This window comes from Cylas formicarius, unplaced genomic scaffold (genome assembly GCF_029955315.1).
Source record: "Cylas formicarius isolate icCylForm1 unplaced genomic scaffold, icCylForm1.1 PGA_scaffold_12__32_contigs__length_19106922, whole genome shotgun sequence".
Taxonomy (NCBI): Eukaryota; Metazoa; Arthropoda; class Insecta; order Coleoptera; family Brentidae; genus Cylas; species Cylas formicarius.
The window spans coordinates 12,778,534-12,795,849 of record NW_026844225.1 but is presented as its reverse complement, the minus strand read 5'-3'; the positions used below and the strand labels follow the sequence as shown (position 1 = coordinate 12,795,849).

Below are 17,316 nucleotides of genomic sequence, written 5' to 3'. Positions count from 1 at the left end.
AACCTGGACCACATATCGTAACCCTTAACGTATTTTAGGTGACAAAAGATATAACTAAACTTTGAGAAAACCTAAATGACCGTTGTAGTTTAGAACTGCTTCCTAACATTGCACTAGCACCTTAGAGGACTTCGATCTCTGATGCCCCATTCCGGAAACGATGGGAAGCAATTCCAAAATACAATCTCGATTTTGTACGTTAGGTTTGGTTCAAAAATTTATAATGATCTAGCTCAGATTGCCTAGTACTTGAAGGTTCGGCGAAAATCAAAAGAACACGAACGCAAGGGGTTAAAATTTGTATTGATAATGTAAAAACTACGCCTTATTCATTAACGGGATCCCAGAACATCGAAAGCGAATTTTATCGCAAAAGCTTTTAACGAAAATGAAAAATAGCACATTAAAATTGATAGGAACACGAGTAATACGTAGATACAGGAGACACCTATAAATAACATCTAAACAACTATGGCCAATATCCTGGTACTAGTATTATATTTTTACATTAATATAGTTAAATGGGAAAATGGGATATGTGAAATGGCTTTAGCATTAATAATATTACTATAATTTGCAATAAGTAGTTATTTCATTAATTGTGAAAATAGAATAGAAAGTAGACCACAACATCAGATATACCCAAATTTCAACCAACAACGTACAAGATTGATATAATAACGTTTGGAATCATTTGTTTATTAAAAAAAAAATGAAAATAAATTTTAATTTTTCGAAATACCGGAACAACATTCGGAGCAAAAGTAAAAAAATGAAATTTGGGGATATTGATGAATGTACAAAAAAAAAGGGAAAACATTAAAATGGAACCAAGACACACGGGAAATTATCCTGAGTTAAAAGTCTTATGAGTTACATGCTTCATTTTAAGAATGTCTAAAACACTCAGAGTAACTTAACTTTCCAACAACACACACTTGTAAAAAACAAGGGCATCCCATAAGATCTTGCACTTTTTCTATCTACCAATATAATTTTAAATAATTCTAACTTCTAAGAATTTGACAACAACAGGTCCTTATTCGGCGCTGAATACTTTTGACTGGCAATCTAAAATGGTTTGAAAAACCGAAAAAATAAATGCGGTGGGGGGTGAAGTACTTAGAAGGTGAAAAATGTATTGAATCAACAGCTAATATATGACCTACACCCGTAACAATGAATAAGGCTTGTGCTGGAATCATTTCAAATATATTCAGCGCCGCAAGTTTTCCGAAAATGCGCTAAATTTTGAAGGCCTGACCGTATCTCAATCGAAATGAAATCATAACGCACTCGATCACCTATACTGGATGAAAAATATGACTGAATAAAAAATACTGTCGTACAAATTAAACGGTTTGCAAAAATTATGAAATTTAATGATAGTAATAAATTTGTACATTTTTGGTTTCACATATCCTTTAGTTTAGAATATAATAACAAATTGTTAGAAAACGACTTGCCATCCACAAAGCATACTAACTTAGGTCTAAGAATAAAAGAAACATTCGCAGTCTTCGTATTAATTCACAAAAATAAATGAACACAATTTACAGCAAAATGGCAAAATTTTTTCTAACAATTTTACCTCGTTAGATGAATTACATCTAGCCATTCACAATCTGCTGGACACAATTTTGTCTAAGGACGACCCACTTCCGCCACCGTCGTCACGATCTAAACTCCCCCCTTCGGTAGTGGGAGACTGGGGTAAACTGGGATTAGAACAACTCATATTCGAGTTTACGCTTAATAATGAGGAAAATTGCGCTGGTTCGCCAATTTCGCCAGTCTCCGTTTCCTCGTTGGGCAAACAACTCTCTACCATTGCCTCCAGGCAACTTCTAAATAGCTCACTGTGCTCGCCCATGTTTCCCAGTATTCTAGAATTTTCGGCCTAAAAGAATGTGCACGCGTATAGAATACGCGCCAAAGTTTCGTCTATAATGTAGCTAACCATTTTCGTATTTACTTCCCCACTTGATATATGTAGCTATGTACCGGGTGCCCTATCCCGAAAAGTAATTTTTGAAAAAGCTTGGGATGAAAAAACTTAATCCGTCAAGAAAAAATGCTGTAAATAATTTCCAAGTTTTTAGAATCGTCACCAGGGCTTAAATTTTCTTCTTTTTTTTTCTGTTTCTATCCTGGATTAGTATTTTATCTGTGATTATTCAATCATATAGGACTGAGCATTAATTATTATTGTTTTAAATATAATGTTGGCGTTTTACCAGTAAATATTAATTTTGCTATAAGAACTCAAATTAGTATTTAATAATGGTGGCTAGAGTGAGAACATTCCCAAAGGCGACATTATTTTGTTTTCATTTTTTTTACGGATATTATAAGTTAGGAAAGATATATTGAAATGCGGTTTCAACTAGCGTGTAGCCCCTTATCTGCCTCTCTTTTGTTGTAATAAAAGTAATAGTCTGAAGTTATTGAAATTTATTTCTTTTAAGAGGTGTACTAAATTTGCCAATAAAATCTGAATATTCTCATTCTCATTCTCAAGCTTCAATAAAATATAAAAATCAAACGCATGCAAATACTGAAAAATAAAAACTCTGAAGGGAAAGAATGCCAAGAAAGATCCTGGGCTTGATAATTAAACTAACCCTCCATACAGTGTGATCAATTTTGGACCAAAAGATGCAACATGTTAATAACAAACATTCGGTCTTACCCTTAGAAAAGCCCCAGCAAAACGCCACAGCCCGGCAAAACCACAACTCTGCAAGTAGTGAACTTGCTGCTGACTAGTATCTTCGCAAGTTATCATCGTTTGAATGATGGTTCGTACTGCACTTAGGGTTTCGAGGTCGTGGTGGCTCGTTAAGATATTCTTTAAATTTTGATCCAACAAGTTATAGCTAGGGCAAAAATATAAATTAGACCGATTACACGGTCGCTCCACTGTTGAATAGAATGACGATTTAAATATGGATCTTGTTAGTAAGAGGAAAATAATGACATATCAACGTACATAACTGGGAATACTCTTGGGAATACTGTTGCGCCCTCAGCTAAAAATTTATACATCGTCCTTGTCTCGACCTCTCCTGTGCTGTATTTAACGAGAGTGGCCAATGTGGTTAAGACCAACGCTTGGATAGAGAAATCCGTAAGTACTTCCGGATCAAGAAGCACATTGTTCTCGTTACTCACAGACACTCTCGCACTTCGATTCTAAAAATTGTTCCCATGAAATTTGTTATCGGCCAATTACAAAATAGATTAATATTAATCTACTTTGTATTAAGTAAATCTCCAGCATGCAAATGCCGAAAAAAAAAACTACATTAAAGGCATGCAAACCACGTTCTATTTTTTAAAAAAGAAAATAGCAGTGTTTAACGGAATGAATAAAATATTTCGAAACATTTTTTTTAATGTGCAACAATGTACGCGGAATTTGTCCCGTATTGTGCTTTATAAAGGATGTTCCAAATAAATGACACAAAATATGTTTACTTTCATTATTGATTGAAATTTGTGTTGGGAAGAAATAACTTAAGGAATGTACGTATCACTTATTTAGCACAGCCAAAATAAATATAGTATTAAAACTACATTCGTCTAACATAGATGTGATAGAAACAAGTGGTCATACCTTGGATGCATCATCATCGATTGATTTTTGCTCTTTAGTGGTTGGCACAGAAAATGAACGTTGAGTTTTGAAGAGAGCTCGTGCAGACTGTATAGATGAAGGCCCGAAAAGTTACACAAACAGCAAGATAAGCAGCCATAATTAATTATGCATTGTGCAATTATTACAGTACGCATTTTAAATCTGCCGTTTTGCTGTTAACGCAATAATTATTTGTAATAATCAATAATATGATTTAGTTATATGGCAGAGTAGAAAAATCGTGCTGTAAGCAAGTACTTTGTAATTTGGTACTTGTATTAAAAGGTTAAAGAAGCAACAAACGGTAATTCACCGAAAAAAGATAGATGAAAGGAAAAAAAAACAAAGTGTATTGTAGGTATAACACTCTATAAAAGGCGCGACGAAAAACTTTCTTTCCCGTTTCCGATGGTGCTAAATACACTTTGGTTTGTAAAAATAGAGTTAGCCAACTATATTAAAAAGTAAGCTTGTACTGAATGTCTTAAAAATCAACTCGGTTACAGCGCAACTTCGATAATCCGAAAATGGGGGATTTTTTAACGTCGGACAGTCCAAAAAATGGGAAAAAATCCGATTAAAGAAGTGATGTTGCATTTTTAAGTACACCCAATATAATAAAAAATTTGATAGTACGAGATATATAACTAGAGAAAAATTAGCGTGTATACTATCTGTCGTGTGTCGCAGGCATACAGCTTACTTTTGTAGGTGCCACGGGTGGTGGACTTTCTGTATTAATTGAAACATTTGTTGAGGAATTCTGCTGTACGGGTACCGAACTAGACCTCTGGGTGCGAAACAAAGTCCGGGTCAGGACGCAGTTCGCCTGAAGTCCCGGACTCTGGGTCAAATCTAAACTTCGCCAGCCTTTATTACCTGGTGAATTCGATCTCTCAACCTAGTTAGTTACGTCACTTTATTATTATCTATTAAGTTATTTATTCTTTTATGTATCGAGCGGCCAAATAAGAAGTACACTTTCTCTCAATAGTAATTTTAACCGAAACATCACCCTAGATAACGTCAAAAATAAAAAATTTAAAATGAAAAAAAAAATCATACGAGTGTTGTTTTCTTATGAATACCACAAATATTTAGTCAAATAGTCAAATTTTTATAACTTATTTTTTATTTTTTATAATCCGCATATATATACTTTTGAAACAAATGAATGAAATGTTAGAACATATTGAAAATAATATACAGGGTCTTCTAACAAAATGTTTAAGGTCCACAAAAAAATATGGAACTTTGGAATTTACATTTTCCTTCTATCTTGAGGCTGTAAGCAGGGTGCAATATTATACCGGAAACCCCTGTACCTATTTAAAAGTAATGCCTAAAGAATTTTTTTTACACCTTTGTGGCATTTTATTAAAGGGTGTGCTAAAAAAGTAAATGTTTCGAGGTCCTAAATAGGGCTTTCATAAATTGTTTTGTAAAAAATTATACTCCAATGTGGGTGGTGTCCATTCTTATTTGGCCACCCAGTATAACGTAATAATTTTTTTTATACAGATTTGGTGACTAGTTGAGAGAGGTCAAGAAATAACGAACTGGAAACTATGTAAAACACAAACATATTAGAGCATACGCGATGTTGATATTTCAGGACTCCTATTATCTCCAAAATGGAAGATAAACAGGTGTTTTAAGTACCAGTACCAACTGAAAAATGCTCAAAGAAGCGGTGATGGGATCAAAACATGTTAATGGATAAATGCGTGTCAGTTTTGAACAATAATCTACAACTACACATAATATTAAAAGAAGTAACAAATCAACACACAATATTACAGTTCAATATAAAGTATATTCGATTAAAAACAAATAAACTAACTACCAATGGAATGAAATAAAATGGCAGAATACACACCTGGTGTTGCGAACTTGATGGTTTGTTTTGTCGCGCTTGTGCGAGAACTGATTGATCCAGTAAATCGCAAGATTTCTGCCTTCGCGCTGAATTGCTTGTAAAAATATTGTTGGCAGATGTCGCTACTTGCTGCTGGTTGGAATTCCCCTGATTAGGTTCAACTAGAAAATTCTCTTGAGATAGCGAGTCAGTCATGTACCTTGGCAGGAAGTGTTTAATATGACATCTACTACGAACTTCTTCGGAGTATCCTAGTAAGGCTAAAAAAACAAAAACATTACTTGTTATCTACAGCTACAAATTGATATCTCAATGAATTAAACAAAGTTAATTTTCTGCTCTGTAAAGCATCGGAGAGCTGTACTTATTCCGATTACCAAAGATAAAATAAACACATTCACACAAACCTGTCAAATAGGCAACACTATCGGGTGTAACTTCAAACTTGTCCCTTTTTGCTGGTTTAGAAACAATAGACAAAAGCATAGTTAAAATCCTAACTGTTCTAGAAACAGTGGTTGCGGTGGGATGACGATATCCCTTGAGCAAATGTCCAACGAGAGCAAAATGAAAGTTCGCCCTAAAACTTAAACCAACCGCGTGGTCCATTTGCTTAAAATATAGCTCTAGGGGATCCCTAGTTTGCATCATTACTTGTTCTAGTGGCTAAAACACATAACAATGCTATAATATTTTTTCAAACTCAAACAAGACTCTTACTGTTTCATCAAAAATTCCCTGAGAATCGAGAGTATGTAAGTTCTGCTCCAACAACGCTAAACCTGCTGCGTAAAGGGACGATTCGTTCAATTGCAAAACTGACACTGCTACCCAAAATAACGCTTTGTGAATGGGCGATTCTGGTCTTAATACCGGCTGCAATCTCGTTAAACACATAATAACCGCTTCTATCAAAGTAATATCCTCAAAACTCTCTAGCGCCTTCACCAGAATTTGAAGTAGTTGTTTTACTTCATAGTCCGTTACCGATTTACTAATGCATCCAAACACTATCAAAGCACGAGGTTGCAAAGCTGGATTATAACAATAAGCAAAACTCTTGGAAAGGGATGTCCAGTTATTAAGCCAGTCGCAATTTGGTATATCTCTCATGCAAGCTTCCATAATTTCCAACAAAGCGTCTGTGATTACTTCCAAGGAAGTTAAAGACAATCTCTCCCTTTCATGACTGCAGCCCACTGGTGTGGTGGTCACAGTTGTAGGGGTGCCTCGTTCTTGAAGAAACCATCTGGGATCGTTAGCTTGACGGTAGCCTGATCTAAATGCCGTTACCGCGGCATTTTTTACTTTACTGATACCGAACAACAGATAGAATTTTGGAAGTGAAAATTCATCCAAAGACAAACGAAGCAGTCTTTGTGTTTCTTCGGAGAATCTGGGTTTTGTGCAAGTGCATAAAGAATGTATAATATTCATGACCAAGCCATGGGTCGAAGCTCTCATGCTCAAAGATCCAGAGCAAACTAGGAATGTTACGGTATGAAAAAGGTATGGCAAATGTCGCACCACATCTAAACAATTGTTAAATGATAACATAAGAAGATAGCGTGCTAGAATAGCTATGTCTTCCCACATAATATGTTGTTCTAGCATTGGAGTCGGAGCTTGGCATGTTTGATCCATCACCCTGCATAATCGTCCAATGACTTTCTTCGCAACTAGTTGTACGTTAGCAGAAGCCAGCGCGACGGCAGTGTCAGCCATTATTTCTACCATAGGAGAACCAATGCCCTCGTTAACCGAAGTGGAAATGAAATTATCAAGAACTATGTCGATTAATTCGGGAACTTGTCCGATTGATCCCCATATTTTTGCTTGAATCGATGGATACATTTCCACTTCTTTTATCGTCAGTAAAATAAGTTTTTCTAATATTCCCGAAACCTTTTGATATCTTTTAATGTCGTCCGCTGGTTTGCAAAATTTCACCAAGTTTGGAAGCCACGGGGTCATATACTCTAAACACAAATGCTTTAATTCTATACTAGACACTCTAAATCCTTGAATGCACTCTTCTAAAAATTCTAATGTTAAATGAGGTTCATTCGTTGCTAATTTTTCCGATATGGATTTTATAAAAATTGTATTATTGGAGGGAATACATAATCCTTGAGTTTCTAAGAGTTGACCTTCTATTTTCAAATCGAATGTTGCAGTTAAAGCGCAAAGTTGATTATAAGCTGCTGTTCGCAAATTAGGATCGTGAGAGCCCAAATTCAACAACGCCATATTCAGAAGGGTTCCCGGAACATCTTTGGGTCTTATTTTTTGATGTACCGTTACTGAATCCTAAAATGGAAAAGAAATGCTGCCGCAAACAAAACTTTCGACTAGTAATATCGGTCTTGTTATCAAAATTTCTTGTTTCATGACTGCTTTATTTGGACCATAGAAAATAAGTTTCCGTTCGGAAATTTTAGAAGCACAAGTAAGGTCTTTTTGCTGTCGTCGAATTCTCATACAGGTAAAAGCGGCCATACGTCATACTTGGTGCACTTCCGCTTAATTCGGCCTTTATAATTTAACTAGCTTGTGTATTACTTAATATTTGTGCTCAGTGTACGTAAATCAAAATTAATAATTCTACACAGACTTATCAGAACAATGAGCGTAGAGATAAATATTTAAACAGATGAGACTCTGCATTCTACCCGAAGTAGCTCGATAAAATACAAAAGCAACTACTAAAAGAGAACAACATATACTTACAGGCTGGCTTAACTCCCATCTGTTTCTGATGTGAATAATAGCCTGTACAATACTATCACAATCATTATGAATAAAACTTAAAGGTCCACTTTCATTAGCTATGGTGAGAGTAAACTGATTATCATCGACCAAACAGACTTCTTCAATTTCAGACGCATAGTAAACATCATTTAGTAGTACCGAATGCGAAAGAACTTTAGTTCTTTCTGACGAGGTAATCTGAATAGCAGTGGGGCCTACTTTTATTGCTACTTTCGTATCTTTGTGCGATAATTTTAAGGCGTTGTTAAATACTTTAAGGTCTTCGTCTAGGCTTAGCGTTGCACCCGGCAGTTTTTGCTGATCAGGATCGATAAAATCGTTTAACCTGATAGGCGTCTCCAAAAATATTAACTTACGATTTCCCTGCAATAGAAGAGATACAAATTAATCACGTGGTGGCAAAGCTTAAAATTCGCCAATAAATAAGTGGAATCTTTAGAATTTTTAGTATAAAATCTTGTCGCAATTTACATAAAGTATTAAAACTAGCTACTATCCAAGTGTCACTGGAAAGCATTACCGATATTTTTGTAATAAGAATTTTTGCGAAAGATTTAGAAATAGGTTCTATTAGGTTCTATTAGGGAAAATTAGTTTTTGAAATGCGAAGATAAAATTACTAATCGATGTCAATTGAAAGAACTGGTAGAAAAGAAAAAATCCATCAGGCCCTGTGCCTGTGTCCATTAAAAAAATATCGAATTAAATATGATTTAGTCAGTGATAGAAACAAGAATTACTTAGAAAAAGAAATATATTCCGTCCCTGTTTGCGGAGCCACGGTATTAAATTTCCACTTATTTTTTGGGAGATCTTAACATGTATTTTACCTTTAGACTTGCCAACATGCGATCGTGGTATTTTGTATATTCCCGCACCCAGCTGTTACAATTGTAAATATAGGCAGCATGAATATTTTCATAAGCTACTTCTGGTAAAACGTAAAACCACCTCTGCAAATATTCAGCCCTAAACCTATTATCCGAACAAGTGTGAGTAAAATCGACTACGAGTTCGAACGGAGAATGACAAAACGGTTTCAACGTCAATATGACGTGGTAAATTAATAAATCTCCATTTGTTTCACCGATCCTAAAACAATATCATTGAGTGTTCGAAAACTTGTTACAACCTGTAGACTATTACTTCCAACGCCTTGCAATGTAATAAAATACAGGAAAGCCCGCTTTACTAGTTCCCGCTTGGTAAAAAATATTTAGAGACTTTATGGACTTAAATTCCTCTTTTTCGTCCATATTATGTCTACTCATTAAATCTTCAAAATTCGTTGAAGACATATCCAAAGACCTCCATCGTGGATTTGAGGTGAATAATAAACTAGAAGAAATGGAAAATCAGCATCGCAGCCAAACGCAAATTTAACCATGAAACTTACTGAGAATCGAACGGTTTGTGCTCTGGAGGTCCCAGATATGCTAACAGTGTGGCCATTTTATCAAAAGGCCTCCTACCAACAGATCGATGATCACGACTACTCGACAAATAATCTCCAATCTTTTCCTGGTGGTTCCATAAAAGTCTATGCAAAGCCAGTACGTTTGCATCAGATATAAATGACATCGAATGCGAAGTCTGATCTACAGTCTCACAATCCGATGCTATAGTTATGAAAAACCTTCTACCGGTTTCAAAGTGTGACTTTAAAAAATCGTTGAAAGGTACCATGTGCTGTTCCTTACTGAACTCTACGTGATTGGCGATATTTTGAAGGATTTTCGACATTAACATCAATCCCCTTCGTATATTTGTAGGCACTTGGTCACTAACTATACCCATCTCGTGTGGCGACACAATAGCAGGATTAATAAATCTTAAAAATATTACGGTTCCCACCGCTCCGATATTATTTTGCGGAAATTGAGGAAATCGCTTGCTTAAAACTTGATAAAGACAGTGACACATCGATCTTAATTGTGGAGGGAACCTGTCAGCAGACGAAACTATAGCATCGAATACTTTTTGGGTTAACGCGATTAAATTTTGTCTATTTTCTTCAATATCTTCGTTTGTGTCTAACCTAGCTGGATCGACTTCAAAACTTTGATGCGGATTGTCTAATAGTGGCTGAATCAAAGGCTCCAACAAAGTCTGGAGATAACTAGCACCATATATTTTAAAGCAAAACGCCATTATTTTGCTACCCAAAGAATTTCCGCGAAATAACGTTTGCATGCAGTCAGATATTTCCACTTCCCGATAAAACATGTTCCAAAGCAATGGCGACAGAAGATGTTTCGCATCAAAAAGTGTTACAAATACTCTAGCCAATTCGTCCATTTGAGAAGTGGTAACTACATTGGCTAAAGCAACAGCAATTGGCAGTTCTCCTTTATCACTGATCATCGTAACTAGCTGAACCAACTGCTCAAATCTATCTGCAAGTACTGTTTCAGCGAGCGTATCGAATTCGGTACCTTGCTGCAGTATTTTCGTTAGCACTTCCATAAACGCGGCCCTCGTTTGAAGATCTTTATTATACCCCAAGTCTGCCAAAGAAATTTTTTTTCAAGTACAACACCATTTCCCAAGCAAACTAATCAAGAATTAGTGAATATTCATACAGCGGGTCAGAAAAAAAAACCTGTACAAAAAATCCTACTACATTCTACTATAGATTCGTCCGATTAAATCAAACCATTTTTTTTTTAATTTGAATAAATATTCCTACGCAATATTCAAATTTAATTTTTGAATAAGAATGAGAATCTATAAGAATCGAAACCAAAAATGTATTAACAAACTTCAAAAAAATTAACGCAAAAAACCAATGAGAAACAAGTTTCCGCTGTGGGAAATAACAAGGTCATAGACATGAGTATCATGCACCAACATTACCCATAAACCCACTGACGAATCATCACATTTCAAAAAAAAAAAGTTATAGCCAATTCCTTCCCACAATTGTCGTAAATACAAAAAAAACTAAACCAATGAAAAATAAGCATATTCATATTATTTCATTAATCAACAAAGCAGCCAATCATCGCACACGTTTTTTGTCCAAATATCGCATCGAGAAACAGATTCGTCAAACAGAAAATTATTATTCTCGATTTTTTTCAAAGCTCTTCTTCACCAAATGTCAACATTCGAAGTTTGATCCTCCGTATTCTCTTAGTGATGCGTAACTATAGTTGAAATGGGTTAATTTTACTGTTCATTCTTCTCGGTGCGCAATTCATTGTTATTAGACAGAAAAAATATTTGCCGTAAGGTACAACACCAGATTATAACACAATTAACCAAGGGTTGTTGATGTTGTTGTTTATCTTATACAAGCTACGTATATAAGCGCAAAAAATAGGTTATGGGACCAAAATTGTTTGCATATTTTGTCAATATAGATTAATCAACTCGCAATCTCAAACCGGGCAAATATATGGGGATATAAACAAATGTCACTTGTCATTATACTAGTTTAGGATTCTTCGAGTTACAGGTTTCTTATTTGTGTGTGCAGCTAAATACTTAAATATTTTGAGAATAGCATTATTTAAAGCTATTTTATGTTAGATTGGTGCAAAAAAAAAATGACGGAAACAACAACACTCATTGGAAAACATTAAACTCACCAATTGAATGCATAAGTCCGCTGTCGATATTGGCTGACAATAAATTTGACATCGCTTGAATTGTAGCGCTTCTTAAATTAGATAAATTTTCGGAATGCAGTCTTTCTCTCGGTTCGTCGCCTAATTCTGAAGCGTCTGCGCAGTCGTTTAAGAGATTCATAAATAGAGTGAAATATTTAAGGAAAAGTTGACTTTTCGCTTCCATTAAATCGCCTCTGTCCGATTCTTCTGGCTGCAGAGGCAATCCCCTGAGAAGAGCGGCCACAGCTTCCATACATGCCTGATCTAAATCTCTAGTCATAAGAGTGAGATCACCACCAGATGGCGGTGAAATTTGGTGGGATGTGCCCATAACCCAGTCGGTTAGATACTCCACCAGTTTATTTCTAAATTTCATTTCTTGTCTAAATGCTAGATCGTCACGCCGGTGCATCATGACTTCTACTAACTGACACAGTTTTGTTTTAATTTGCATAGCATGGGTGGACATATCCAAATGTCTAACATAACGTACAATTTGGAGCATCATCCCTTCTATGCTGGTGACGCCTAAATGTTCAGACGGTTGCTCGTTTTTAGAATAATCTAAAATGTTCTTTAAAATCACGATAATATGTTCAATAAATTGAGTATTTATTTCCGTAACCATCACTTGTCCGGTTTGGTCAAAGAATTTATCGATTATTATTTTTATTTGTTCAAAAATAATAGGATACAAAGCTGGTGACATTTCATGTCCAATTAATTCCTTAACATGTTTTTGTATTTGGGGACCGAATTTCTCATTATTGCACACCAATAACCTTAGCAGTAATTCAACAAATCTAACAAATATTACACAATAAAATTCTATTTACGGAAAAAATATAGTCGTCACTTACTGTGTTACGTTCGCTTCTTGCTCGCTTTGTCGACTCTGTAAGGCTTGCATAGTATTAGACCTTCTACTGGTTGAAAGTTCACACAAAGTACTTATTGAACTTAAAGTAAGCGTAGACATACTAGAATAGCCTGAGGTATTACTGAGTGAGGAGTAATGACCAGAAGAATAGGATTTTGCGTGTAAACACACTCCCCCCAGAGCACACAAAAAGCCAGTCATATTGGCCCATTCATTGATTTGTTCCTTCTAAAAGATGAAATAAAGTCATGTCATGTTTTCCTGGACCAAACAAAATTCAAGCACCTCCAGTTCATGTTCCGAATTTTGATGCGACGCTCTTCTTTTCCCAGCGGACCGATGAAACGGTTCCATTTGTCCATCTTCTAATCTAGTTTTTGGATAGGCTGATATACTCTTGTATGAACTAGTCCAGATTCGAAATGTTTCTTCCCACGCTGGATAAACACCATTAATACAATGTTCTATTTTTCTCAACAACGCCATTATTTTCTTTTGCAAGGCATAGCGACCTAAAGCAAAATCATTGTGAATCATCTCCTTTACAGTCTTTTTGGCAATTAAAAACTTAAAAATCCCCGATTTTTTACGATTTCCCTTAACTTCCAAGTGACATTTTCCAGACATGGTTATTAGCAAAAAATTAAGCATATTAATGAGCATCAATCTGTTAAGAAATTGTTAGATCAGTATTAAAACGGTTTTTATATTACTGCTGTCTGCATATAAAAACTACTGTGTACCTGTGTAAATTAAGGACGACTTACCAGCCACGTAATCTGGAAAACATATTTTGGAATCTCCAGCAGCTAGAACAAAAAATTGATAAATGTTGAACTAAATAATTATTATTTTCATTCATACGTTTAATTTACTACAATTTTTGAGAATGTAAAAGCAATGTTGTATTTTTTTGAAATTATTTCCCTTTTTCCAAATAATTTTATCTGGATTTCAGTTTTTAGACGCAGATAAAACATAATTGCAGATTATTATTTAAAAAGTCTACTTATTTTCCGTTGAGCCACCCTGTATATTATCCACGCAAGAAAAAAAAAGTTCTTTTGGTGACAGCTATAACATTTTAATATTTTTCTTTTAATAGGAGCCTTACCGGAGGTCAAAATTGTTGACGCTTGGGCAAGTTCTAAATAAACATGATAATTTGGTACTAATGTGGTTACGGTAATTTCCTCCGATAAGCAAAGAATTTCTGCTTCTTGACATAATAGGGCAAAACAGCTCATTGCCACCAAAACTGCATCAATATCTATACTCCAAAGATACATGTAATACACGACCTGTAATTAGATTAAAGTAATAAATATCTACAACAAAAACTGCTGCAAAGATACCTCTAGCTTAACATGAGCTTGTTGTGATGTGGATATTGAGCTGCCCAAAGTAGCATATTCCTTGTGTTTTGTTAGAAATGCATTTCTACATATAAGAATTTCTCTCAACCATTTAAGAATATCGGTATAGTTAGCATATTGGTGTTGAATTAATTTGGTTGAAATCTGATTAAGAACCTGAGAACCTACATCCCAAAAAGTATTTATTGGCGCCTCTGGATTCCACATCTCAATTTTTTCTGGATGATGAAGAACAAGCAATGCATCCATAGCTTCCTGTGCTACTTCTGGCATATTTTGGAGATGAACCAATGACACAAGGCCATTAATCAAGTCTAGTGTACAACTCTGAATCTCGTGACCTGCCTTGCCGTGATGGTTTAAGAGCAACATTGGGTCGGCGTGAATCAACCGAACCATGTAGAGCAGTAAATTCCTGTAGCCCGGAACCTCTTCAGATCTATCTCTATATTTCATTTGCGTATCTTTAGTACCTTTAAGTGTTTTTGAGATCATTCTTAGAGGAGTATGTTGACTATAGCCTTGTGAAACTTTATTCAATATGTCAGAGAACATGGTTCTAAGCTCAGACGATTTGGAGTAAACCAAGTCTATTGTAGGCCACCACAATAATTTTGGTTGAGTAACTATTTTATACAGCGATCTAATTAATACAAAATGGTATGTTGGTGGTGAAGTTACAGTTAGGCAAACTTTAAGGGCTTCATTGTCATGCGGCTTTATGCGAAATACTGATACAAAACAATCAATCATTATATCCATGTCTTGATATAAAACAGTTTGGCCTCTCGAGTAGGGCTTGTTAGGGTTGAATAAAAAATTCTAAAAATAAACTGGAAACAGTTAAAAAAAAAACTAAAATCTTTTTTATTATTATTACCTTTAAATCGTGAATGATGTTCTGAACAAGAACAAAAGCTTTATTATTTGAATCTAAAATATTTATATATGTCGATGCTTTGCAAAGTTTTACGCAAGCAACCGCTGCTGCTTCAGTTGATTGTTTGCTGTTACTGTGTGGTCCAAGACATTTCTTAATATTGTCGATATAAGCCTTTTTTCTTACATGTCTTGGAGAGCATGGTGCTCCCGTATCAGCATTTACTATTTCCTCTAATACTTTCTACAATATAACATTCGTCTTTGTATTCAATGAAATATACAGGGTGTTCTCAAAATTTATTCTTTGTTTAACAACTTGCAGAAATTGTTAAAAAATATTTTATACTGGGTGACTGAAAAACCACTAAAAAATTATCTTCTTCAGGGGAAAATGATACGAGAATAAGAATTTTATCTCAAGAAAAACATTTATGAAAAATTTTAACCAAATTAAACTTTTGACTCTTAACATTCGGTATCACCAGAGGTTTAATTGTCATATTTAGATAAATTAATTTTTTTTCAACAACTTTAGATACCATAAAAAGATAATTCCCAGTTCTACAAGCTGTTAACAAAACAAATACAAAATGTCCATCAGGATTAGCCAAAATACATCAGACAATTTTGTGATTCTGACTGATTTTCACACCTATTGAAAGTAAGTATTATTAATTATTAAACTTCTAATTTTACCACAAATGAGGAAGTCTGGTATAAACTGGAGAATATGAAATCTAAGTGAATAACCAATCACAATCTTCATAAAAAGCAGAATGAATCAAATATATTATTAATTGGATAAATGCTTACAGGCGCCAATATTAGTAACATCATTTGCAAGGACCACATATTTGGTTTAATTTTTTTATTGTCAGTAACAGATTCCACGATATCAAAAAACTGATCAGCATTTCTCATTAATTCTTCATCAGGATTTTTCTGATATTCAGCAAATTCATATGGATATGTTTCAATCCAATTCCATACAGCTTTCTCTAATGAGTTTACATACAACTGCTGGGCATTTTTCCTCAGTTGCTTAAATTTGGTCACTCCTTCCCATAAAAGTTTAGAAAGACGATTTACATCCACATTAATGTGCTGGATTAGTTCAATTTCACTTAAATCCGTAATTTCTTCTGGTGATGAAGCACATTCTTGTAATTTTGATGTTATTCTCGTAAATACTACGTTAAAAAAATTTACTGATAAAGCAAAAAGTACTTTACTTGCTAGTAATCTCACTGCATGCGTATTTGGATTATTTTCAGGAAAAACATCTAAAAATAATAATTACTTAGAAAATATTTGGTTCAATGTTCACAATATTCAAATAAAATTTGTCAATATGAATGAGACATAAAAAAAAACAAACAAGCAGCGAAAAAACGTAGTTCCTTAAAACAAGGGAAAATGTAAAAACATTTGAAATGAAAATAAATACCACAGACCTATTTTCTAAAATTTATTTCTTCGTGCCCAACCTCATGAATGAAATGAACATTAGATTTTTCAGTTCAACAAATTCATGCAAAAATTGAGGACAGAACATACCTTTAACTAATAGATATCCGCAAATTTCTTTTAATAAAATTTTTAAATTTTGACTTTCTTCCATTGTCAACGTAATCGAGTCTTTGGGTTGAATACTAAAACATTTTTCTAGAGTTTCTAACACTATAAATAAACTATCAAAATAATTCTTTTCTTGCTCAGATCCATGTTTTTGATTTTTGTCATACTGAAACACAAATAAAAGTTAAATTGGACAAAATAGACACCCAAAAGTCGACTTACCGTCTCATTGACCTTTTTGAGAACTTTCACAAAACCATCTAAGACTAGAGAAAAACGAAATTTGGAAATTTGTATAATACAATTCTTGTTCTGTTCTTGATTTATGCTTGCGTGTGTTGTTTGAGGACCAATTCGGTATGGCAACTAAAAATTATATAGAAAATTTTATTTAAAAAAAAACTAAAACAAGAATCCCTGGAAATTAAATGATTTCCTAACACGCAAATATTGATTAGTTAGTGGGCAGTATTGTCTGGCAATATTTCGTTAGGATTTATCTTATTGCATCACTGACCTGATCCCCAAACCGATTTATTAAATGGTCAGCCCATAGAGTCGGCTTTTGCGTTGCCATTTTATTAAATTCACTCGTTACTTTACATTTTTATTAAGGCTTCATCCGGGCTGACATTGTTAGTAAAACGCGATGACATTTGATGAGTTGACAACTGACATATTAGTAATTTCTTTTT

General features: G+C 34.5%; 1 protein-coding gene across 2 annotated transcripts; it reads right to left on the bottom strand.

Moving 5' to 3' along the window:
* Window positions 1–704: 704 nt before the first annotated feature.
* LOC132708515 (neurofibromin) lies at window positions 705–17,282 on the bottom strand. 2 transcript variants are annotated; one of them, XM_060680845.1, is made up of 23 exons: window positions 17,139–17,282; window positions 16,844–16,987; window positions 16,601–16,787; window positions 15,857–16,326; window positions 15,042–15,284; window positions 14,141–14,983; window positions 13,900–14,086; window positions 13,553–13,594; window positions 13,071–13,297; window positions 12,766–13,013; window positions 11,885–12,708; window positions 9,688–10,798; window positions 9,438–9,629; window positions 9,122–9,383; window positions 8,250–8,654; window positions 6,240–7,829; window positions 5,927–6,185; window positions 5,520–5,779; window positions 4,344–4,541; window positions 3,620–3,706; window positions 2,993–3,195; window positions 2,693–2,879; window positions 705–1,900 (listed from the first exon to the last, which is right to left on the bottom strand). In XM_060680845.1, the coding sequence occupies exons 1-23, from the start codon at window positions 17,196–17,198 to the stop codon at window positions 1,619–1,621; spliced, it is 8,511 nt and encodes a 2,836-aa protein (XP_060536828.1). In that variant the 5' UTR covers window positions 17,199–17,282; the 3' UTR covers window positions 705–1,618. The 2 variants fall into 2 exon arrangements, with proteins under 2 accessions (XP_060536828.1, XP_060536829.1); XM_060680846.1 differs by lacking the exon at window positions 4,344–4,541.
* Window positions 17,283–17,316: the final 34 nt, after the last annotated feature.